Below are 26,072 nucleotides of genomic sequence, written 5' to 3'. Positions count from 1 at the left end.
GATAAGACATTAGCGAGCTCACAGAGCGCAATGAAATCTGAGCAGGAAAATAAATAGCAACTTTTCAGTGATAAATTGTAAAATAAATTAGGCTTTAATATGATTTTGTCTCAGGATCTATTTGTTCATGTAATGACCCCAATAATATAATGAAAAAGACCATACTATAATTTTGTTTCCACCACTGCAGAATTGCTCTCCTGAGCTGCATCTTCTCGCCTAGAGCAGAAGGCTAGTAGTCTTCATTAACAAGACACTCAGCATTAGCAGGAAACCAGAGGACCAAACATGGCTCCTGACGAGGCCTCTGCTGATAGAAGCCTTGTGATCACTTTTTGGTGGCAGCTGATTATGCTTGATTGTCCATCTCCTGGCCATTCTTAGATGATGGAGGAAGACTATAGCAGACGTATGAATGAACGCGACGCTCCTCTGCACCCACATGACGTTCACAAAGCAATAAGGCATCCAAATCAGAAATGTGTTATAACACAACCAGCGCTTTATTAAGGTCAGACCTGGCATCAACCCAAATCACTGCACACTGGGGCAAAACCTTACAGTGGTCCAGGAGCCGTGTAAACATAAGTGCGTTTCATCCTATCCACAGAGGATAGAACAATGCAGGGGGAGCAGGCACGCAATAACTCAACAGCACCAAAGTGTGGATATATCTTGCAGCAACCTAAAAGTTGACTATATCTTTCATTAGAGTAGTCTTAAGAACCTCTGCTCCCACCTGCAAAAACACAAAATTCACTTAAGGTACTTGTGATAAGGTGTGGGAAGTGGACACGAGATGGAAGAGTGAAGCCATTGTTACCTCTGCAGTGTGACCACTCCATTAGTGCAAAGGATCCCTATTCACCGTCCACACTTACAAAAGCTCCACAAACGCTTATGTTGCCATTACTCTGAAATCCAGAGAACTGAACCCCAAGATGGCAGTGAGGGAAGGTGCAAAGTCCAACCAAAAAGCCTCCTCTCTCCACCTAATAACGGTGGAAAAAGTAACAGACTGTGTAAGCCTCTGAAACGAGACCGGACAGTACTGTGATGGAAAACAAAAAATATTTCCCCATGACCCACTCTCCAACCCCCAGAGTGGCCCCTCCACCATACCCATGAATATCTAGGATAGTAGAGGGTGTAGTTGTCCTTGAATCGTCTTGATCTTGATGCTCTGGGGGAGGTCGCCCTATGAAGATCCCAGCAGGGCACGGGGAGTGTGTTCTGGGGGTAGGTGGAGTCATATGTTCAGCTTTCCCCCTCCCATTGATGCAGAGGTAGGGGAGGGGGACGGATTACCCCTACCCCACCACAATAATCAGTAATCTTCTAAAGTCTCTATTTCTCCCATGTTCAACCTCTCAGAGGAAGCATTAACAGAAAATCCTGAAAGAAAAAGAAAAACACACAGATAAAAACATTGTAAAAGAAAAAGCAAGAAAATATTGATATGGGCCAATTCACATGATAGTATTGTAGCCATAATTCCTGGTCTAATCACATTTATGGTTGGCCCTCGTGTAGCTACGAAACAGTGATCTTGTGAAGACGACGACGTTCCTTCAAACAATAGTACGAAACACCCCAAGCACTTAACTAAATATTCAATTAAAGTTTTAATGATGAATCAGCACGTGGAAATAGAAATGATGACCAACTTTTCGGTCTGTTCCAGACATTCATCACGGTCCATGTCCTATGGTTTATAGCAGGTACATGGGCTGGACAGAGTGATCAGGGTATGGGAGGGACAGACTGAAACATTGGCCATCCTATCTATTTCATATACTAACTTATCAAAAATACTTTATTACCTATTTAAACATGTGTCGTGGGGTTCTGCACTATAATTCCTGGTATGGCCACAAGTCATGAGACCCAAACTCACAGCATAAAGGGCATACAGTATATGATGCTATTAGCGTGGGTCGAGAGAGACAAGGTCGGGAAGAAATAGAATACAACCATGATATGGTCATGTAAATCTTCCTAAAGGCCTAGCCAGACGAGCCACAGGAAAACTCATCCGTTTTTCAGCCAGAAAACTTGGACGATTTTCATCTTTGTTGCCATTATTATCTGGTCAGTGTTTCTGTATTTTATTTGTACATCAACCGTTTACACACATCATCAAATACAGCTTCCCGGTTAATAATGGCAAAGTATCTGTAACAATTTGATGCGAGATAAATTATTCGTATGAGACCCGAATTTAATTATTGAATGTCACATCCTAAATACGTAAAAGTATAGTACATGCTGTTATTTTTTTCACATGAACAAAAAAGGAAATTTGAACAAATTTTTACATATCCGTATAACAAGCTCGTCTGCATGAGCCTTAAAGAAAAGGGGTTTAAAGAAAAAAAGAATAGAGAAAAATACCAGTCACGACTGCTAAGGGTCTAGCACAAACAGCTTGTCCTATCCATCAGCAGTACAAAGGGGGCTGAGCACTGTGGTCCCTACATTATTTATCCCGGCACATGGGCAAGTTTGGTACATACATTGGTGCCTGGTATTGCAGGCTTTGCCCCTTCATTCTGCTGACTGATGGGAATGTCAAGGGTTAAACGCCCACTTGCTTACATAAGGATAAGACAACCAAGGCTTGTGCGATACGGAGGGTATATGGAGACACATGCTTAGAATACAGTGTATAGCCCCACCTAGCAGACTGGGATCTGCCCGAACCATCTTCTGTTTCTTTTTCTTGCGTCCAGCGCTTTGTGCAGTTTCTAGTGTTGTCTGTTGTGAATTACTCTGACTTGTCTGATACAACGCCCATCCCGAATCCTGAAAAAATACAGAACAGCAGGTGTTCTAGATCATGGCCTTCATGTCACGCACCAACTGGGGATCAAATAAAATGAGCCACGCATGCTAGCACAGCCGCAATATGTGCAGTGGTGGAGGCCCAGGTTGTGTCCGCTCTAGTAGTGTAATAAGGGTATAACGGGGTAATTTTTTAAGTATCCTCCTTATAAAGACATTAAATAAGAGGATATAAGATCTCAATGTGTGGCCCCACCACTGAACTCTTCACCAATCCTCAATTACTTACATGTGTTACCTGCGGAGGTTTCTGCTGAACAGTTTTTTGCTTATTTCGACGCTCCAAAAATTGCTTGGAGAAATCTTTAGCTTCAGGGGTGTCCCCAAGATATGCTCGGACATAATCATGGACTTCATAGGGAGATTCCACTTCACGCAGGAAGGACACAAATGTGGGCACTGCACCAAGGAGAAGATGCTTTATTACTATAAATGCAGCGTGAGAGGGTTCTCCGGGCTCCTGCCAATTATCTACACACACTATCTGTGACTTCAGACTTCAGGCGTGACAGCGAGCAATGTGCACATTTAGGCACGCTATCAGTATTTGTAAGCCAAAACCAGGAGAGGAACAATCAGAGGAAAAGTATAAGGCCATGTGCACACGTTCAGGATTTTTAACGTTTTTTTCGCGTTTTTTCGCTATAAAAACGTGATAAAAACGCGAAAAAAACGCTAACATATGCCTCCTATTTATTTACAAGGTAGTCCGCATTTTTTGTGCAAATGTTGCGATTTTTTCCGCGAAAAAATCGCATAGCGGAAAAAAAAGCAACATGTTCATTAAAAATGCGGAATTGCAGGGATTCCGCACACCTAGGAGTCCATTGATCTGCTTACTTCCCGCACGGGGCTGTGCACACCATGCGGGAAGTAAGCAGATTATGTGCGGTTGGTACCCAGGGTGGAGGAGAGGAGACTCTCCTCCACGCACTGGGCACCATATAAGTGGTCAAAAAATAAGAAATAAAATAAAAAATAGTCCTATACTCACCCTCGATGTCCCGCGCAGTGTTCCCGCTTCACCGCTGCACGCTGCCGTTCGGTTCCTGTAGCTGATGTGCAGCGAAGGACCTTGCCGATGACGTCACTGTCCTGTGATTGGTCGTGAGCGGTCATGTGACCACTCACGTGACCGTGACGTCACGGAAGGCCCTGTGCGCACACACCAGCTATAGGAAGACGAACGGACGCCGCTGATGAGATGTCTGGGTGAGTATAAGCATTTTTTTATTTTTTTTATTATTTTTAAACATTCTATCTTTTACTATAGATGCTGCATAAGCTGCATCTATAGTAAAAAGTTGGTCACACTTGTCAAACAGTATGTTTGACAAGTGTGACCAACTTGTCAGTCAGTTTTCCAAGCGATGCTACAGATCGCTTGGAAAACTTTAGCATTCTGCAAGCTAATTTCGCTTGCAGAATGCTAAAAAAACGCGAAAAAATCGGAAAAAAAACGCAAAAAAAAAAATGCGGATTTCTTGCAGAAAATTTCCGGTTTTCTTCAGGAAATTTCTGCAAGAAATCCGCAACGTGTGCACATGGCCTAATAGAAACACGGAGTTAAAATACTGATCAAATAATGATAGTGGGGCCACAGCCATAGGGTATGTGTCCACGTTCAGTATTACTCCTGGACTAGCTGCAGATTGAACGCTGCGTACAGCCGCAGCATTCAACCCGCAGTGTCCAGATGTTCCAGCATAGTGGAGGGGATTTTATGAAATCCCGTCTCCACTATGCGTGTGAACACGCATCCGGCGGCCCTGCGTTAACGGACATGTGGCGCATCTTTTAAGATCGCAGCATGTCTGTTTACCTTGCAGCGATGCTCCGTCGCCGCAAGGTAAATCACAGGGCCCTATGTATGGGGTGCGATGATTCTGGATGTGTTCAATGTACACATCCGGAATCACCGCGCATACAGAAGGGGCGGCGCGGGTTTTGCGCTCCGTCCAAAGCGCCGTGATTACGGACCGTGGACACATACCCTTACTTAGAGGGTAAATGAACCCAACTTAAGGGATAATGTGATTAAAACTTGACTTTTCTTGTAATTAATATGTTCTAACAGATAAATATTAACATAATTTGGGTGGTATTGCAGTGTAGCATTCCTTTAAGACTTATCTATGGGATATCACTCTTCTCAAGCGAACATGTCTCCTATCACTCTTCTCAAGCGAACATGTCTCCACCCTAGATTATTGGCTGCCGTCCACTAGCTAGAATAGCTTTCCTCAGAACAATTATACAGGTCAGTTGCAAGACCACTAGAGCGGATTAAAATTCACTCAAAATCTCCCCATCATGTTACGCCATCACTAGCTTCATCAGAGGGCCTGAGGCTAGCTAGGGGACTGCAGCCATTAATCTAGGTAGGAGATATATTTGCTTTAGGAGAGCGATATTCCATAGAGGAGTCCCAAAGAAATGCTACCAGCAATACCATCCAAGTTATTTAAATCTTTATCTGTTAGAGCACATTAATTACAATAAAAATCAAGTTTTAATCACATTATCCCTTAAATTGGGTCCATCTACCCTCCGGGTAATCTGTTAGTGTGATTTCTCATCTGTAAAGGGTTTTATCAGACACTCAGTTTTCTATTTCCAATGTGACTTAAGGTATGCAATTTGCAATCCTTGTTAAGGGGTTTTCCCACAAACAACTTAAGGAGAAAGGAGAAAGCAAAAGAGAGGATACAGACATTACAGCATGGGATCACATTTGAGTCTTTAACCCCTTCATGACCCAGCCTATTTTGACCTTAATGACTTGGCCATTTTTTGCAATTCTGACCAGTGTCCCTTTATGAGGTAATAACTCAGGAAAGCTTCAACGGATCCCAGCGATTCTGAGCTTGTTTTTTCGAGACATATTGGGCTTCATGTTACTGGTAAATTTAGGTCAATAATCTTTGCGTTTATTTGTGAAAAAAATCGGAAATTTGGCGAAAATTTAGAAAAATTTTGAATTTTTATTCTGTTAAACCAGAGAGTTATGTGACACAAAATAGTTAATAAATAACATTTCCCACATGTCTACTTTACATCAGCACAATTTTGGAAGCAAATTTTTTTTTTGCTAGGAAGTTATAAGGGTTAAAATTTGACCAGCGATTTCTTATTTTTACAACAAAATATACAAAACCATTTTTTTTTTTTTAGGTACCACCTCACATTTGAAGTCAGTTTGAGGGGTCTATATGGCTGAAAATACCCAAAACTGACACCATTCTAAAAATTGCACCCCTCAAGGTGCTCAAAACCACATTCAAGAAGTTTATTAACCCTTCAGGTGTTTCACAGCAGCAGAAGCAACATGGAAGGAAAAAATGAACATTTAACTTATTAGTCACAAAAATTATCTTTTAGCAACAATTTTTTTTGTATTTTCCCAAGGGTAAAAGGAGAAACTGGACCCCGAAAATCGTTGTCCAGTTTGTCCTGAGTACGCTGAAAAGATTGGCTTAAGATTGGAGCTCCCCAACAAGTGACCCCATATGGAAACTAGACCCCCCAAGGAACTTATCTAGATGCATAGTGAGCACTTTGAACCCCCAGGTGCTTCACAAAGTGATCCGTAAAAATGAAAAAGTACTTTTTTTTTTTTTCACAAAAAATTTCTTGTAGCCTCGATTTTCACATGGGCAACAGGATAAAATGGATCCTAACATTTGTTGGGCAATTTCTCCTAAGTACACCGATACCTCATATGTGGGGGTAAACTACTGTTTGGGCGCACGGCAGGGCTCGGAAGGAAAGGTGCGCCATTTGACTTTTGAATGGAAAATTAGCTCCAATCGTTAGAAAACACCATGTCGCGTTCAGAGAGCCTTTGTGTGTCTAAACATTAGAGCTCCCCCACAAGTGACCCCATTTTGGAAACTAGACCTCCCAATGAACTTATCTAGATGTGTGGTGAGCACTTAAGACCCCTAAGTGCTTATAGTATGCTTATGCTCCATATGTTTGGATAAACCACTGTTTGGGCGCACGTCGGGGCTTGGAAGGGAGGGCGCACCATTTGCCTTTTTGACCGCAAGATTGGCTGGAATCAATGGTGGCGCCATGTCACGTTTGGAGACCCCCTGATATGCCTAAACAGTGGAAACCCCTCAATTCTAACTCCAACAATAACCCCAACACACCCCTAACCCTAATTCCAACCCTAACCATATGGCTGGAATCAATGGTGGCGCCATGTCACGTTTGGAGACCCCCTGATGTGCCTAAACAGTGGAAACCCCTCAATTCTAACTCCAACACTAACCCCAACACACCCCTAACCCTAATTCCAACCCTAACCATAATCCTAATCACAACTCTAACCCCAACACACCCCTAACCCTAATCCCAACCCTAAACATAACCCTAACCAACACACCCCTAACCATAACCCTAACCCCAAACCTAACCCCAACACACATCTTAACCCTAATTCCAATCCAAACCCTAAGGCTATGTGCTCACGTTGCGGATTCGTGTGCGGATTTTTCCGCACTGTTTTGAAAAATCTGCATGTAAAACGCACTACTGTAGATTAGTTCTTTGTGCGGATTTCACCTGCGGTTTTACACCTATTCCTATTGAGGAGCAGGTGTAAAACGCTGCGGAATCCGCACAAAATTGACATGCTACAGAAAATACAACGCGTTTCCGCGCTGTATTTTCCGCACCATGGGCACAGCGGATTTCGTTTTCCATAGGTTTATATGGTACTGTAAACATGATGGAAAACTGCTGCGAATCCGCAGCCAAATCCGCACCATGTGCACATAGCCCAACTCTAACCCTAACTCCAACCCTAATTGTAACCCTAACACTAGTGGAAAATAAAAATAAAATAAATATATTTTCTTTACTTCATTATTTTCCCTACCTATGGGGGCGATAAAGGGTTTTTTTTTTAATTGTTTTGATCACTGGTATAGGGTCTATCACAGTGACCAAAATGTACCTCGAATGAATCCGCCAGCCGACTCGGCGGGCACACTGAGCATGCGCCCGCCATTTTGGAAGATGGTGGGGCCCATTGGGGAAGACTGACACCGGGAGGGACACCGGAACTCGGGAGGTAAGGGGGGTGGGATCGGGCGGCGGGGGGAGCGGAGGACAGGAGGGAGGGGAGAGGAGGGCGGCGGAGGACAGGAAAGACAGGCGGCGGCGGCAGATTACCACAGTCAGTCGGAGGCGGGGGGCAGATCGAGGTCTCCAGCCGTGGCCAATGATATTGCAGCATCGGCCATGGCTGGATTGTAACATTTTCCCAAGTTTCATTGGTGAAATATTACGATTGCTCTGATTGGCTGTTGAAAGTGAAACAATCAGAGCTATCGTAGCCACGGGTGGGCAAAGCCACCCCCCCCCCCCTCCCCGGGGCTCAAGCACAAGTCCCCCTGTTCCTGCAGGTCGGGTGAAACTTCAGTTAACCCTTTCACCCGACCCGCAGGAACGCGATCATTCTGTGACACAGCATACGCGTCACAGGTCGGATTGGCACCGACTTTCATGACGCATACACTGTCAAAGGTCGGAAAGAGGTTAAGGTAAAACACTGCTTAAAAACAGGCAGTGAACTGTTTTACTCACAGAAAGAATTATTTGTGATCCTGTACTCTCCTGTCTGTGTACTCATTTCCTTCCCACCTACCCAGGAGCTGTGGTATGATCAGACCATGTTCCTGCACGATTAGACACAGCCATTACACAGTACACAGCAGGGGCACATTTATAAGATTATCTCAGCACAGGAATTTATTTTGTAAACAAATCAATTATGGAAATAATTATTACTACAAGATCTTTTACCATAATTAAAATTTACTTTGTCCAAAAACCAATATCAGACTAAATATAGTATAAAAAGAGACATTAGAGTATCAAAAATCGTAGAAAGCAGCCTGGTGCAAGGCTATGTCGGTGACATAAACATACCCTCATGCCATACTTTCTGTTTTGTCTTTCCACTACCAAGGAAGAAAGTAAAACCTCCCGAATGTACAGGCTAGCCATAGCTACAACTTTAGGGCTGGAACCAAGATCTGGGCATTACAATAAAGCACATTATTCTTGGTGCAAGTAGTACTTACAAGACATTTGGGGGAAAAGGCTGTAAATGTCTCTTTCTACATAAGGATGAGGTGGTGATCAGTGACATCTGATCATCCCTTGCACCTAGTCAGGCCATTTTTGGATCACTGACTTATCTGGCATCTATCAAGTTCTGGTGAACAACTGAAGATATATGCAATAATACATAAAGAAGTGACATGTATGAATACTAGATATCTTCAACTTACCGTACATACTCGAGGATAAGCTGACCCGAGAATAAGCCGAGGCACGTAATTTTACCAAAAAAACTGGGAAAACTTATTGACTCAAGTATAAGCCGCGTATGCATTGTCCCCTCATCCTGGTATGCACGCCCCCTCATACCCATCCTGGAATGCACGGCCCCCTCATACTTTATGCATGGTCCCTATCCTGGTATGATTGGCCCCCATCCCTATCCTGGTATGCATGGCCCCATTCCAATCCTTGTATGCATGGCCACATCACTTTCCTGGTATGATTGGCCCCCATCCCTATCCTTGTGTGCATGGTCCCATCCCTATCCTTGTATCCATGGCTTCATCCCTATCCTTGTATGCATGGCTTCATCCCTATCCTTGTATGCATGGCCCCCATCCCTATCCTTGTATGCATGGCTCCATTCCTATCCTTGTATGCATGGCTCCATCGCTATCCTGGTATGATTGGCCCCCATCCCTATCCTTGTATGCATGGCCCCATTAAAAAACAAAAAAAACCCATTATACTTGCCTTCCTGCGCTCCCTTGCAGCGTCTTGTTCCAGTGCCAACAGCTGCTTTATGCTTTTAAGCAGTGCATGGCAGGGATGTCATGCGCTGTTCACAAGCAAAGCACAGCTGCCGGAATACTCACGGCTCCCCACGCCATAATTATGTGCATGGAGGGCAGTGAGTATTCATTGCTATTAAGTAGCGTGCACAGTGTCAGTCACCGGGTGGTCACATGTGCCGCTACTTAAGAGAAATAAATAGGGATTTTTGGGTACTCACCGTAAAATCCTTTTCTCCAAGCCATTCATTGGGGGACACAGGACCATGAGTGTTATGCTAGGAGGACACTAAGTAAACATAGAAAAGAATAACTCCTCTGCAGTATACACACTCTGCTGGCACTAACCCGAACCAGTTCGGTGACAAAGCAGTAGGAGCTTATAACTAGTAAAAACTAGCAAACGAGTACAATATGTCAAAACCAAAAAACAGACACCAGCCGAACAGGCTAACAGGGTGGGTGCTGTGTCCCCCAATGAATGGCTCGGAGAAAAGGATTTTACGGTGAGTACACAAAAATCCCTATTTCTCCTTCGCCTAATTGGGAGGCACAGGACCATGGGACGTCCTAAAGCAGTCCCTGGGTGGGAAACAGCACGACAGCTGAAACCTCTTGTACCATCAGGCTACCTCTGTCTACAGATGAAATATTGCCGATTGCAGAATCCATCTGCCAAGGGCTGCATCTGCAGAAACCTGAGAATGAATGTTGTAGTGTTTAACAAACGTGTGCAAACTGGACCAAGTCGCAGCCTTGCAGATCCATCTGGCCATCGTTGCCTTAGAGGCAGGGAAGACCCTTCCTGTGTACTTCTGGAAGCACGAAGAGGACATCTGACTTGCAGAAAGGCGCCGTTCGGGAAACATGTTTCCTCAGCGCTCTTACCAAATCCAAGGTATGAAGAGCTTTCTCGACACGATGAACCGGAGCTGGGCAGGACGATGTCCTGCATTCAGATGGAAAGAGGAAACTACCTTGGGTAAGAAGGATGGAGACGTCCTCAAGACCACCTTGTCCTGATGAAAGACCAGGAACAGAGGCCTGCAAGACAAGGCAGCTAACTCAGACTCGTCTAATTGACGTTACTGCCACCAGAAAGACTACTTTGCAAGAAAGAAGAATCAGTGATACGTCTTGTAGCGGTTCTAAGAGAGACTCTTGCAGAACATTTAGGACCAGATTAACGTCCCAAGGTTCCAACGGCATTTTGTAGGGAGGAACCACATGGGAAACTCCCTGCATGAAGGTCTTGACCTGCGATTTGGTAGCTATCCTGCGTTGGAACAGGACAGATAACGCAGAAATTTGACCCCTGAGGGAGGCAAGCGCAAGGCCTGAGTCTAACCCTGCCTGGAGAAACTCCAGAATGGACGGGATTGAGAACGTGAGTGGAGAACGTCCACGGGCTCTACACCAGGAGAAAAAGGTTTTCCAGGTGCGATGGTAAATGCACAATGATGACGGTTTCCGGGCAATGATCATGGTGGAGACCAACTGCTGGAAGAAGCCGGCCTGGGTTAGAATCCAGGATTCAATGGCCAGGCCGTTATACTCCGGGCCCTCGAGTCCTGGTTGTAAATCGGACCCTGAGAGCTGGTCTGGTAGCTGCCAGTGAACGTTGGCGATGAGTTGCACCAGTTCCACATACCATACCCGGCGTGGCCAGTCTGGGGCAATGAGAATCACCGAGATTCCCTCCGCTCTGATCTTCCTGATGACTCTCGGAAGTAGCGGAAGAGGCGGGAACACGTAAGGGAAACGAAACTGATGCCACGGGGAGACCAAAGATTCCGACAAGATGGCCCGTGGGTCGCGGGACCGAGCTATGAACGCTGGAACCTTGGCATTCATCCTGGATGCCATGAGATCAACATCCGGCGTAGCCCAGTGATGGCAAATCTGCTGGAATACCTCTGGATGAAGAGACCACTCTCCCGAAGCGAGACCCTTGCGGCTTAGAAAATCTGCCGCCCAATTCTCTACTCCCAGAATATGAACAGCTGAGATGACTGAATGGTTTGTTTCTGCCCATCGAAGGATGTGGGCTACTTTGAGCATCATCCTTCTGCTTCTGGTTCCCCCGATGGTTAATGTATACCACTGACGTGGCGTTGTCCGACTGAATCTGAATGGGACGACCTGCCAGAAACGGATGACAATGCAGAAGGGCTAAGCTGATCGCCCGAGAATGTTGATAGGAAGTCGCGATTCCGGAATGGACCAGCGACCCTGAGCCGTGTGGTGGCGGAAGACCGCCCCCCAACCGAGAAGACTGGCGTCGGTGGTAACCACGAGCCAACGTACCGGAAGAAAAGATTTACCATGATCTAGAGAGGATTTCAACATCCACCACTTGAGAGATTGCCTGACCCGCTGGGACAGTTGGAAACGACGGTCCAGAGAAAACGGGTTCCTGTCCCAGGCTGTCAATGCCTGTTATAGAGGGCAGAGGTGTAGTTGGGCGAATGTAACAGATTCCAGTGCTGCCACCATCTTGCCCAGTACTTGCATGCCGAACCGTAGGGAGTGGGGCCAGGCAAGGGAAAGAGTCCAGACTCCCCATGTCAATGCTGACACCTTTTCCGGAGGGAGAATGACCAACCCTCAGGAAGTGTCCAGGATCATCCCCAAAAAGGCAATTCGCTGAGCTGGTATCGGGGAGCACTTGCTCATGTTCACCAGCCAACCGAGGCAGGAAAGGGTGTCCACAGTGAAGCTCACACACTCTGCACAAGCCTGAAAAGACGATCCTTTGATGAGCAGGTCATTTAGATACGGGAGAACCACCATGCCCCGAGAGTGAAGTATGGACATATTGGCCGCCATGACCTTTGTGAACACTCAGAGCGGTGGCGAATCCGAAGGGCAAGGCAGGGAATTGAAAGTGCTCGTCGCCAACTGCGAAGCGCAGGAATCTTTGGTGGGCAGGAAAGATTGGAATATGTAGATATACATCTGATGTCGATGGACGTGAGGAATTCTCCTTTCTCCATCGAGGTGATCACTGAACGGAGGGACTCCATTCTGAATTAACGAACCTTGATGAACTTGTTCAAAAGTTTCAGATCCAGAATAGGATGCATAGTCCCATCCTTTTTCGGAACTACGAACAGGTTTGAGTAAAACCCCTTGAATCTTTCGCTGTGAGGAATCGGGACAATAACTCCGTCTGTGCGGAGTGCGCCTATGGCTCGTTGGAATAGAGCTGCTCGTGCCTCTGACTTGGGCGGGCGAGACAGGCAAAAACGTGCCGGTGAAGGAGACGCAAACTCTATTTTGTATCCGGAGGACAAGAGCTCTCTGATCCACTAGTCGTGAACGACCGAAAGCCAGGTTTGATGGAACCAAAGTAGACGACCGCCTACCATGTTTGTGTCCTCCGGATACCGTGACGAGTCATTGTGGGATCTAGCTCCTTTGGATCCAGATCGTGTGGGCCTGCTTTTCCAGGAATGCGAAGGCTTGTATGAGGGCTGGAAATTCCGGTCTCTACATGGAGGTTGGGCAGAGCCAAAAGGCAGCGGGCATGGAGGACCAGCCTGTGGCACCGCGAAATAGCCAGAAACGAGTTTGATGTTGGCTCCGAAAAGGCCGGGTGAGCCTGCATTAAGGGAGGAATTTGCTTTTACCTCCGGTAGCATCAGAGATAATTTGGTCCAATTTATCTCCAAACAAGCGGCCGCCTTGGTAAGGCAGAGAAGAGATTTCTTGGAAGCAGAATCTGCTCGCCACTGTCTGAGCTAAAGTGCTCTCCTGATGGTAATGGCATTTGCGGCTGCTAGAGCTAAAGTGCTCTCCTGATGGTAATGGCATTTGCGGCTGCTAGAGCGGCGCAGTTAGCTGCATCTAGTGAGGCATGAACCACATAATCTACAGCTCGGGCAATCTGATAGGCTAAATTGACCGCGTCGGGAGGTAAGTTACTGTCCTGGCTAGTTTTAGGACAGTAAATTACCCAGGTCACCATAGCTCTAGCCACCCATGTTGCAGCAAAAGATGGGGAAAGAACTGCGCCAGTGGCTTCAAAGACTGACCGCGCGAGATTAGCAATCTGTCGGTCGGTGGGGTTCTTAACAGAACCATCAGATAACGACAAAAAATGTTTTGGAAGCGAGACGTGATATGGGGGGGATCCACTGAAGGGGATTCAGACCACTCTGTCTTTAAAGAAGAATTAAAGGGATATCGTGCCTCAAGTGGCTTTTGCCCAATGAATCGTTTGTCTGGACGAGTCCTGTGCTTTTGAACGATTTCCGTAAACTCGAGGTGGTTAGCGAACACCCTGTGAGGACGTTTAGTTCTTTTAAAAGACAGAGTGATCCGGACTAGTGCCGGGCTCCTCATCCACCCTCAGAGCCTTATTGACTGCATCGATAAGTGAATCCAATGACTCCTGGTACTCTTGTGAGTCCGGACCTACAGAGACATCAGACTCATATTCTGAGTCACGTTCACTGTGAACCCCTGGAGAGGGGGAACGGGAAACGGAACTTGCAGATGCCGAGGCACGAGAGTGCCTGGGGGACAGACTATGGTGTCGTTTACTAGAGGTTTGTGGGACGGGTCCTGCTCGGGGATATCTCTCGCATGGTTGAAGGGCTCTCTGCGACAGGCAAGCAGATGCCCTGGCTTGAAGAGGAATCACGAAAGGACTCTATAACCTTAGCCAGAGAAGCCGTGGACTGTGCCAGGGACGTAGCCCACTGGGGGGGCTAAGTTCACTAGGGTTGGGAGTGGCGAAGGGCTCCTGTGCGCATGAAGGGTCGCAGGCTGTACAGAGTGAAGTACTGTGGCCACGGGTCAGAGAAGCCTTACATGGGGTACATGAGACATACACAACTGTGTTTTAGTGGCCTTTTTTGAGGTCTTAGATTGAGACATATTGGCTCTAGGAACGAGAAGCGCCTGAAGGTGTGGGCGGAGACAGTACCAGCAGCGAGAACACCGCTGTGGCGCCTCTACAAGCATGAGGAGCACCAGAAGAATGGGCGGAGCAGTGCGGTGGGCATGGCGATGACGCAAACGTGGCCTAGTCAGGCCAGGATCCGGGGACTAAATTTTTAGCGTGACCTGCGATCGGGGTTAAGCGGTGTTTGAGAACCCCAGGGACCGTGCACATTAAAGGGAGCCCTCCTGCCACCTGTGGACACAGTCCACATAAAAAACCCCAGAGAATTGGACGCCGTTGGCCCGGTACCTGTACTGATAAACTCCGGAGCTGATCCTCAGGTAGTGGCCAGGATGTCCAAGCTCAATCCGCCGTCACTTTGATAGGGAGACAGAGAGGGACCAACTGCCTACCATCATCATTCGCTTTCATTAGTGGTGACCGTGCAGGGGCTTCATGCATACCCTGTGGGTCCAGTCCCTTGGGATGAGTGTAGGGGTCAAGTCCGGCTGTGGGCCTGGCTCTAGAAGGGGGTATGTGGGGGCGACACTCCGCATTCCCATCTGTTGGTGATGTGGGGAGAACCGAGTCCTGGAGACCCGTTGCCCCCTGGAACAACGCATAAGAGCGATGCAGGAGGGGGTACGTGGAGGCGACACTCCGCGTTCCCGCTTGTTGACGATTCGGGGAGATTGGGGCCTTGAAATGACCCATCGCCCCTTCACCCATAGGAAAAAATTAAAAATAAAATAAAAATGTAAAATTGTAAAATTAGAAAGTTGGGGTCTGAAAGCAGACCCAAGTGCCTCTTACAGACACTAAACAAGAACTGGTTCAGGTTAGAGCCAGCAGAGGGTGTATACTGCAGAGAAGGAGTTATTCTTTTTTATGTTTATTTAGTGTCCTCCTACTGGCAGCAGCATAACACCCACGGTCCTGTGTCCCCCAATGAGGCGAAGGAGAAATATTCACCTCTTTCCATGCCCATGGGAGTGGAGAGGTGTGAATATTCATTTCTCTTAATTAAGGCACACCCGTGACCGCCCGGCCGCTGCAGACTGACACTGTGCACGCTATTACAGAGAAATTAATATTCATTGCCAGTGTAGGTTTTCTGCATTTAAGCATCAACCTGGATAAGAAGACTTGTAACCTCAAACATCAATTTTCTCATTGTTAACAGGTTTGACTGCCATGGTGTATTCACTGTTAGAGGGGTTGTGCACTACTATTATATTGATGCCCTATCAACAGCATCAGTCATCAGTGTAAGATTGGTGGGGGGGCCGACAACTGACACCCCCACGATCAGATGTTATGACCGCTAATGGTGGCCAGGTGTACACATTGCACAGACCAGAGCAGCACAGCTTCATTCAATGCTTAGTGGCAGCTGTCGAGTGCAGCGCCCAAGAAGCAGGGTGATAGAGCGGTGTTATTCCGCACTGTGTCATGTACATCTGGCTACCACCAGAGGTGATGACAGCTGATCAGTGGGGTTGTAATATGTTGGACCCCCGAGCAATCTAATGCATTCACACCTAAATTTCCACCTTTATAGCAATTAAAAACTGAATGTTTTCCTCCCATGTGTCATACCTTTAACATCCTCTTTCCTTATTTTTTTTTAATGAAGGACTTGGACTGACTGAACTTTTCTCTGCATTGACTCACAGCAATGGATCAATAACACCTTGTCAACATATTGGTAATTCATATGCTGGGACCCGGTCTTTCAAGCAGGCTCAGAAGCTGATCCTGCCCCATTCCCAACAGATGATGGTGGTGTTATCCAGCCATCATATGGCTCTAATAGCAGCGGGTTAAGTTACAATCTAACAGTGGAATTTACAGCCCATGGCCCGTGGGTGTGTTGTTCCACATGTCCATTGTCCAACCTCCCACAACGTGATCGTGTGATGCCGATGGGTTGCTGAAGACCATGGTGCCTGTTATGACAGTCTCCTATGTAGCCCAGCCTAGGAATACTAAGACTTACTATGTACTGTGGTTTTGCGATATTTAACCATTATTATTATTATTTTTTTTATGACAGATTTGTTAATGATTTGGGTCCTAATGAATCAGAAACATAATTTGCAACATTTTTTCAAGTACGGATTTTTCAGAAAAGGGCGTCCTAATATTCAGTTAAAAATGACAATGACATGATTTCCTATTTGGAAAACATTCATTTTACAAACACAACACAAAAAATTGGACCTAATTATAAAAATTATAAAATCTTTGTTGCTAGAAGCTAAAGATTAGGCGTCCCAAAAAAAGGACATTGGTAGATAATGGGTTAATAGAGATAAAATGATTGCAGGTTCAGGTCCCCTCAGCAGACTAAAGGTACCGTCACATTAAGCGACGCTGCAGCGATATCGACAACGATGCCGATCGCTGCAGCGTCGCTGTTTGGTCGCTGGAGAGCTGTCACACAGACAGCTCTCCAGCTACCAACAATGCCGAAGTCCCCGGGTAACCAGGGTAAACATCGGGTTACTAAGCGCAGGGCCGCGCTTAGTAACCCGATGTTTACCCTGGTTACCAGTGTAAATGTAAAAAAACAAACACTACATATTTGCGTCCGCTTCCCTGCACTGTGTAAGCGCCAGCAGTAGCAGGGCACAGCGGTGACGTCACCGGTGTCCTTTGCATTCCGGCCGGCACTGACACATTCAGTGCCGGAAGCTCTGAGCAGCAGGGCGGACGCCGGGGGACGTGACAGACATCAGAGGGTGAGTATGTAGTGTTTTTTTTTTTTTTTACTTTTACAATGGTAACCATTGTAAATATCGGGTTACTAAGCGCGGCCCTGCGCTTAGTAACCCGATATTTACCCTGGTTACCATTGTAAAACATTGCTGGCATCGTTGCTTTTGCTGTCAAACACAACGATACACGCCGATCTGACGTCCAAATAAAGTTCTGAACTTTCAGCAACGACCAGCGATATCACAGCAGGATCCAGATCGCTGCTGCGTGTCAAACACAACGATATCGCTATCCAGGACGCTGCAACATCACGGATCGTTGTCGTTATCGCTGCAAAGTCGTTTAGTGTGAAGGTACCTTAACTAAAACGTTAAAAAAGACTTTTTTTTTTTTTTTTTAAATTGAGTCACTATTGTAATTGTACTGGCCTGGAGAATCCTATTACCAAGTCATTTTCACCACAAAATGAAAGCAGTAAAAAAAAAAACAACAAAAAAAGAACACTGTGTAATTGCGTTTTTTTTTTTTTTGCACAAGTTGACAGAACTCTTAATTTTTTCCCCCCATGTTTAAAAGTATGTTGAATGGTAATGAATGGCATCATTCAAAACTGCAGCTTGTCCAGCAAAAAAACAAGCTCTCATACGGCCAGGTCAACGGAAAAATAAAATAAATAAAGTTGTGGCTCTTGAAAGAAGGGGAGGAAAAACGAAAACACAAAAAACTGAAAAATCGCCATGTCTGGTAAGGCTTAAAAAAAAACGGAAGCAAAACACATGGAGAACTTATGTAAAATGAATGTCTTCCATTTTTCTTACGAGTCAAAGACTTTAATGGCAGAAACCGATGCAAAAAAAACCAAACAGATCAAAATAGGACATGTACTGTTTAGTGGAGAAGTCATAAGAATGTGTTAAAAGAATGTGTAAATGGCTGCATTAAACTATGGGTCAGTGTGCTGGTTGTCTTAAAAGCAAATAGCAAGATGAGAAAAACGCATGTGTGAATATAGTTTTATATTCATGACCTATCCCTCAGGACAGGTTATCAATATAAACATAGTGGACAACCCCTTTAACGAAGAGGGAAAAAAAGCAACAAGGAGTTACAGTCAGCAATTTCATGCTTGGGTAAAATAACAAGTTGCTATTTGTTTCAGGTTTTTATTTGTTGAGTGAGAATTACAGGTCGCTTCTGTTCACACATCCGTTCTAACATTGTTTGTTTGTTCCGTTTTAGGGACATCTTAAATAAGTGATCTGTTGCATCAACTTAGGCAAAAAGAAGAAGAGGAATCTCATTATTATGGGGTTGGTTTGGTGCCCCCATTTTTTATTTTTTAGAATGGAAAAAATTGTTTTGCACGCTGGACTGTCCACCATAAAAAATAATAATAATAATAAAAAAAAAAACACGAAAAAGGACCCCATAATAAGCAATGGGACCCCACTGCTTTCGTTTGCATAACTGATGCAGCTAGTCTCTTTTCCCATTTTTCCATTTCCAAAATGGAACAAAAGAAATGTCTGAACAGAAGCAAACACCATATACAACTTAATTTCTATACATTATGGGCTTTACATGAAATGCAAAAAAAAAAAAAAAAAAGCTGCAAACATACATGTAGTCTGATGTGCATTTTTTGGGAAGAAAAGTACAAATTCTTTAATAATATTTCCTATTCTTATTTAATCCACTTTTGCTTTGGCTCAAAGAAGTTCTAAGCATCTCTACGTAAAACTGCACATGTGGTTCCTACTGTACGTGACCTAATTTTCGAAGCCACCTTTCCTTACCATCCAGGCTATGGGCAGTGTTGAGGGCATGCAGCGTCTGCTCACACCACTGGGTGAAGCTGTCGGGACACTTCGTTGCTCCTTGAAAAAGTCTAACGAGCTTCTCTTCTTGCTCAACTTTCTTACTCTGTCGGCTATTCAACCCTGATGATTTGCTGGGGAAAAAAAAAGAGCAATAGTCCTGTAATTTCTACTATAACTATAGTATACATTTGCTTGTGTTTGATTACCTGGATTTACAAAAAATAACAAAAGTCAGCTATACAATCTAACATGGATTAGAAATCCTGCTCTCTTGGCAGTAAAGAAGCGGCTTACAAAAAAAAGGTTTTGCTGCGTTTTTCAGGATCCCAAAGTTCAAGCTTTGCCTCCACCACAGAAGCATGAACAATGCGAGGTGTTAGGTTACCATTGCAATACATATGTGAAACCATAACACCATTTTGATAAAAAAGGGCCATTTGTCAAAATTATTTAGTGGAAAAAGATTTTTTAGGTCTGAAAAAATAGTGACTATTCTGAACAAAAAAGTTCACGAGATCATGAAAAAAATACACATTTACAAATGCAACAGCGGGGGGGAGGTGAACTGGTCAGGAATAGTTTACCCAACGTTGGCGGAACATTGAGCTTGTATGACGCTGTTTACCTATAATGGTTGCCCCTTGAGCTGATCAGGTATTGCTCAATTTCACACCTTGGTCGGCCAATCTTTACTTTACACATATCACTGATTTAATTAAACTGTACTAATCCTAACTGTGATTCTCAGGTGAGGAAACCAAGACATTATGGTTTAAATTTGGTAAAATTACAAAAATAAATGCATTTCACTTTCAAATACTGCTGTACTTGCTTTAAAAAACAAAAAAAAAACAAAAACAAAAATGCTGAAAAAAGTGACATGCTGCAGTTTTCAATGACGCAGCAGTTTTCCAATTCAGTCAGGGAGAGAAAAAAAAGTGTGTGCACGAGATTTCTGAAATCTCATAGCTTTTGCCAGTAATGTAAAACGCAGCTTAAAATTGTATAAAACCACAGCAAAAAAACGCAGTAAAAGTGCAATGTGAAAACATAGACTTACGCTGAAGAAAAGGAGAGAGAAATACTATCACTTGCCCAAGAGAAGTGTGGGGGGGGGGCTCCAAGTAAATAGCACTCAATCTGAAAAGCTGGAGATTAGTAGAGATGGTAAAATATTTACCTAGCATTGCTCTTGTTCTTATTGGCAGCATTTCGGGGTGCAACCACTTTGACAGCATCGTCCCAGAATCCACTACATATCTTGCTGTCTGGGTTACTCCAGATGCTACTTACAGAGTCCGATGACCACTGAGGGCTCAGATTGTTGTTCAAGTTGCCCCACACGGAGTTTCCAGAGCTGCTATTGCACGTGCTCAGCTTAAAAAGGAAGAAAGAACTTTTTTAAGAGAGTAAAAAACAACTATGGGGCATATTCAGCATTACCTTTGTGCTTATTTTTTAGAGTAAAAATTGTGATTTAATTTGCACCTTTTTTTTATATGTTATACCAGGTTTTGTCTTTTTTTTCTACAGTGTGTGTGTGTGTGTGTGTGTGTGTGTGTGTGTGTGTGTGTGTGTGTGTGTGTGTGTGTGTGTGTGTGGTTTTCTTCAGATGTTTAGCCTAATTCATTGAGGCAAACATTTAAGCACTATTGTACTTCCCAATATCCTAGTACTTTACTAAAAGCTACCTAAAGATTCACTTAGACGTCCGTTTTTCTCGTACGAGTTTTATTCATGGTTTTCATGGACAGCACTCGCACCTATGACAGCGAGTTATTTTATATGTCTGATTTTTTTTCCCCTTGGACTGAGTGATTCGCATGAAAGCACGGAGATATGTCCAATATCGAGCAGAGGGTCAGATCAAACTTTCCCGTTTCAATCCAAGGGACATTGAAAATAATAAAAATAAAATCGGACAGCGCTCGGATGTGTATTGTCCGATTCTCACTGTTTGATAGAAGCTGGAGAAACCTCCAGGCTTTTTTTTTCTTAACTGGAGAAATACTGATAAAACCGACAGTAAAAACTGGTACACTGACCAAACTCGGAAGACACTTCTCCTAATCACTGTTGATTGACATCTAAAGGAGCCCAATTTATTTTATTATGTGCAACACTCATAAGCTTACTCAAAGGGCTGTGCAATGTTTTACACTAAAGAGGGGGGAATTATATATATATATATATATATATATATATATATATATATATATATATATATATAAAAACATTTTGAATTTTCCCTGAATTTACGAGAAATTAAGGACCATCATGTGCAACTTAAAAAATGCAGATAATGAACTGAGGAACAGAGCCTAACTACAGGAAACACCACTTCCCAAACATATACATTGAATAACTTCAGGAGACCATGCACCTTACATATCGCACACTGGGCTGCCATTTGAGTTACCATACTATTGTATTTAATAAAAAGTGGAAACTGCTGCCATTTACAATGTAGTCATTTTCAGTGATGGAGGCGACCACTGAAGTGGACGCTTCAAGAGGCAAGTCATTTATTTTAGAATGCTCCCTACTCTTATCATTATTTTATGCACACTGATACTTTCACCTAGCATAAGTAAAACTCCGCATCATTCAACCTCTTCCTTTGCTATAGTGACTCTTCTGTGTCACTGCTCCGGTCTTTATTGACAGGCTTCAGTGGTGAAGTTGTGACTACAGTTGATGTGACTGCTGCAGCCAATCACTGGGCTCAGCGGCCTACATCATCGTCACCACTGAGCTCACTGATTGGCAGCAGCACTCGTGGACTATAGTTGCAACTTCATCTCTGCAGCCTGATAAAGACTGGAGCAGCGGCAGAGAGGAGTTACTGAAGCAGAGGAAGATGAATAAAGCAATACTTTCAAGGAGTTCAAGTGGATGGACATAAGATATTAAAGTGTTTACCAGGAATAATTTTTAACCCCTTCATGACCCAGCCTATTTTGACCTTAATGACCTGGCCGTTTTTTGCAATTCTGACCACTGTCCCTTTATGAGGTAATAACTCAGGAAAGCTTCAACGGATCCTAGCGGTTCTGAGATTGTTTTTTCGTGACATATTGGGCTTCATGTTCGTGGTAAATTAAGGTCGATAATTTTGGCGTTTATTTGTGAAAAAATGGAAATTTGGCGACAATTTTGCAATTTTCAAATTTTTAATTTTTATTCTGTTAAACGAGAGAGTTATGTGACACAAAATAGTTAATAAATAACATTACCCACATGTCTACTTTACATCAGCACAATTTTGGAGACATTTTTTTTGCTAGGAAGTTATAAGGGTTAAAATTTGACCAGCGATTTCTCATTTTTACAACAAAATTTACAAAACCATTTTTTTTTTTAGGGACCACCTCACATTTGAAGTCAGTTTGAGGGGTCTATATGGCTGAAAATACCCAAAAGTGACACCATTCTAAAAACTGCACCCCTCAAGGTGCTCAAAACCACATTCAAGAAGTGTATTAACCCTTCAGGTGCTTCACAGCAGCAGAAGCAACATGGAAGGAAAAAATGAACATTTAACTTTTTAGTCACAAAAATGATCTTTTAGCAACAATTTTTTTTATTTTCCCAAGGGTAAAAACAAAAACCGGACCCCAAAAGTTATTGTACAATTTGTCCTGAGTACGCCGATACCCCATATGTGGGGGGAACCACTGTTTTGGCGCACGACAGGGCTCGGAAGGGAAGGAGCGCCATTTGAATGAAATGTATGAATGAAAAATTGGCTCCAATCTTTAGCGGACACCATATCTCGTTTGGAGAGCCCCTGTGTGCCTAAACATTGGAGCTCCCCCACGTGACCCCATTTTGGAAACTAGACCTCCCATGGAACTAATCTAGATGTGCGGTGACCACTTTAAACCCCCAAGTGCTTCACAGAAGTTTATAACACAGAGCCGTGAAAATAAAAAATCATTTTTCTTTCCTCAAAAATTATTTTTTAGCCTGCAATTTTTTATTTTCACAAGAGTAAAAGGAGAAATTGGACCACAAAAGTTGTTATCAATTTTGTCCTGAGTACGCCGATACCCCATATGTGGGGAGGAACCACTGTTTGGGCGCACGACAGGGCTCAGAAGGGAAGTAGTGACGTTTTGAAATGCAGACTTTGATGGACTGGTCTGCGGGCGTCACGTTGCATTTGCAGAGCCCCTGATATGCCTAAACAGTAGAAACCCCCCTCAAGTGACCCCATTTTGGAAACTAGACCCCCCAAGGAACTTATGTGGTGAGCACTTTGAACCCCCAAGTGCTTCACAGAAGTTTACAACGCAGAGCCGTAAAAATAAAAAATCATTTTACTTTCCTCAAAAATTATGTTTTAGTAAGCAATTTTTTATTTTCACTAGGGTAACAGGAGAAGTGGACCGCAATATTTGTGGCCCAGATTGTCTGGAGTACGCTGGTACCCCATATGTGGGGGTAAACCACTGTTTGGGTGCACGTCAGGGCTCAGAAGGGAGGGAGCACCATTTGACTTTTTGAACGCAAGATTGGCTGGAATCAATGGTGGCGCCATGTTGCGTTTGGAGTCCCCTGATGTGCCTAAACAGTGGAAACCCCTCAATTCTAACTCCAACACTATCCCCAACACACCCCTAACCCTAATCCCAACTCTAGCCATAACCCTAACCCCAACACACCCCTAACCACAACACTAACACCCACACCCGTAACCCTAATCCCAAACCTAATCCTAACCCTAATCCCAAACCCTAACCCTAATCCCATCCCTAACCACAACTTTAACCCCAACACACCCCTAACCCTAACCACAAGCCTAAGCTTAACCCTATTTCCAACCCTAGCCCTAATTCCAACCCTAACTCTAATTTCAACCCTAACCCTAAGGCTATGTGCTCACGTTGCGGATTCGTGAGAGATTTTTCCGCACCATTTTTGAAAAAACCAGGAGGTAAAAGGCACTGTGTTTTACCTGCGGATTTACAGCGGATTTCCAGTTTTTTTTGTGCGGATTTCACCTGCGGATTCCTATTGAGGAACAGGTGTAAAATGCTGCGGAATCCGCACAAAGAACTGACATGCTGCGGAAAATACAATGCAGCGTTTTCGCGCTGTATTTTCCGCACCATGGGCACAGCGGATTTGGTTTTCCATAGGTTTACATGGTACTGTAAACCTGATGGAACACTGCTACGGATCCGCAGCCAAATCCGCACCGTGTGCACATAGCCTAATTCTAACCCTAACCCTAGTTTTAACCCTAACCCTAGTTCTAACCCTAACCCTAGTGGAAAAAAAAAAAATATATATTTTTTATTTTACTATTGTCCCTACCTATGGGGGTGATAAAGGGGGGAATTCATTTACTATTTTTTTTTATTTTGATCACTGTGATAAAACCTATCACAGTGATCAAAATGTATCTGGAACGAATCTGCGCATTTTGGAAGATGGCGGCGCCCATGGAGAAGACGGACGGACACCGGGATGCTCGGTAAGAATGAGGGGGGTCGGAGCACGGGGGGAGCGGACAGGACTACGGAGGGGAGTGGAGCACAGGACCGAGGAATGGGGAGGAGATCGGTGGTGGTGGAGGGGGGCAGATCAGGGTTTCCAGCCATGGCCGATGATATTGCAGCATCGTCCATGGCTGGACTGTAATATTTCACCAGTTTTCATAGGTGAAATATTACAAATCGCTCTGATTGGCTGTTTCACTTTCAACAGCCAATCAGAGCGATCGTAGCCACGGGGGGGTGAAGCCACCCCCCCTGGGCTGAAGTACCACTCCTCGTCCCTGCAGGTCAGGTGAAATTGGAGTTAACCCTTTCACCCGATCTGCAGGGACGCGATCCCTCCATGACGCATACGCTGCGTCACAGGTCGGATTGGCACTGACTTTCATGACGCAGCGTATGCGTCATAGGTCGGGAAGGGGTTAATAAATGATAACCTATGGGTTTATAACAATTGTAAAGAATAATTACTTGCCTATACTATGGTGCGGCTCACACAAGTGTGTAGAAATGAGAAAGTCGGAGCACACTGCAGGTGCCTTCTAATAACTGTATACAAAATACTAGATGGTGGCCCGATTCTAACGCATCGGGTATTCCAGAATATGTATGTAGTTTAATTATGAAAATTTAAGAATAATGCAATGAATACACTGGATTTTCTGGGTAATATATATTATCATTAAATTTTGTTGCTCATAGAAGTTAATACAACTGAACAAAATTATTAAACAGATGATCAAAATATATAAACCATTACATGAATATCTAACTGTATTTAAATAAATCATCGGACGAAAGAAGTACATCGACACTAATCTATTTGTTAACAATATCAACCCAAAATATTTTTGTACACCACATTTCTTGTGAATACCTTTTGACCATCTATAAGCAACTTTCCTTGTAAAGGGGTATGAAGAACTTGCACCTTGACGTTGGATCTCATTTTAACTCTTGAAAATGCAAAGTAGAGTTGTCCATGACCAAAAACGGGCTCCGGTAGATAAATGCCAACACGGTGTAGAGTTTGACCTTGTGACTTGTTTATTGTAATGGCAAAAGCTGGTTTTACTGGAAACTGTCGACGCCGAAGCCTAACTGGAAAACCGGTGTCCGAAGGACATAAATCAATGCGTGGAATGAACACTTCGCCTCCTTTTGCTGATCCAGTGATCACTCTTGCTTGAATTACGTCAGAATGGAGTCCAGTAACAATAAGGAGAGTTCCATTACATAGACCATTTTTTGTATTTAGATTCCGCAGCAACATTATGATTGTTCCAACTTTGAGTTGTAGTCAGTGGGATGGCATTCCTGATGGCGTAAGACTATTTAAAAATTAAACTGGATAATGCTCTCGTTCATCTTCATTGTCTACATCCACTGAATCATCACTTTTGTACAACTTATACTTTCC

General features: G+C 44.2%; 1 protein-coding gene across 9 annotated transcripts in view; it reads right to left on the bottom strand.

Annotated features, from left to right (window-relative positions):
- Window positions 1-71: 71 nt before the first annotated feature.
- Window positions 72-26,072, bottom strand: part of GIGYF2 (GRB10 interacting GYF protein 2) — a 198,978-nt gene continuing 172,977 nt past the window's right edge. For 6 of the 9 annotated variants that reach the window (XM_077291039.1, XM_077291041.1, XM_077291047.1 and 3 more), the window contains 5 exons: window positions 20,329-20,525; window positions 19,125-19,279; window positions 3,074-3,243; window positions 2,679-2,805; window positions 72-1,395 (listed from right to left, as the gene is read on the bottom strand). In XM_077291039.1, coding sequence (XP_077147154.1) covers window positions 1,328-1,395; window positions 2,679-2,805; window positions 3,074-3,243; window positions 19,125-19,279; window positions 20,329-20,525 — 717 coding nt within the window. In that variant the 3' untranslated portion in view covers window positions 72-1,327. The remainder of the gene's footprint in view (window positions 1,396-2,678; window positions 2,806-3,073; window positions 3,244-19,124; window positions 19,280-20,328; window positions 20,526-26,072) is intronic. The other 3 variants (XM_077291043.1, XM_077291046.1, XM_077291048.1) reach the window with 1 other exon arrangement.

Source organism: Ranitomeya variabilis, chromosome 2 (assembly GCF_051348905.1).
Source record: "Ranitomeya variabilis isolate aRanVar5 chromosome 2, aRanVar5.hap1, whole genome shotgun sequence".
Classification (NCBI taxonomy): Eukaryota; Metazoa; Chordata; class Amphibia; order Anura; family Dendrobatidae; genus Ranitomeya; species Ranitomeya variabilis.
This window is presented reverse-complemented; position numbering and strand designations above follow the sequence as displayed.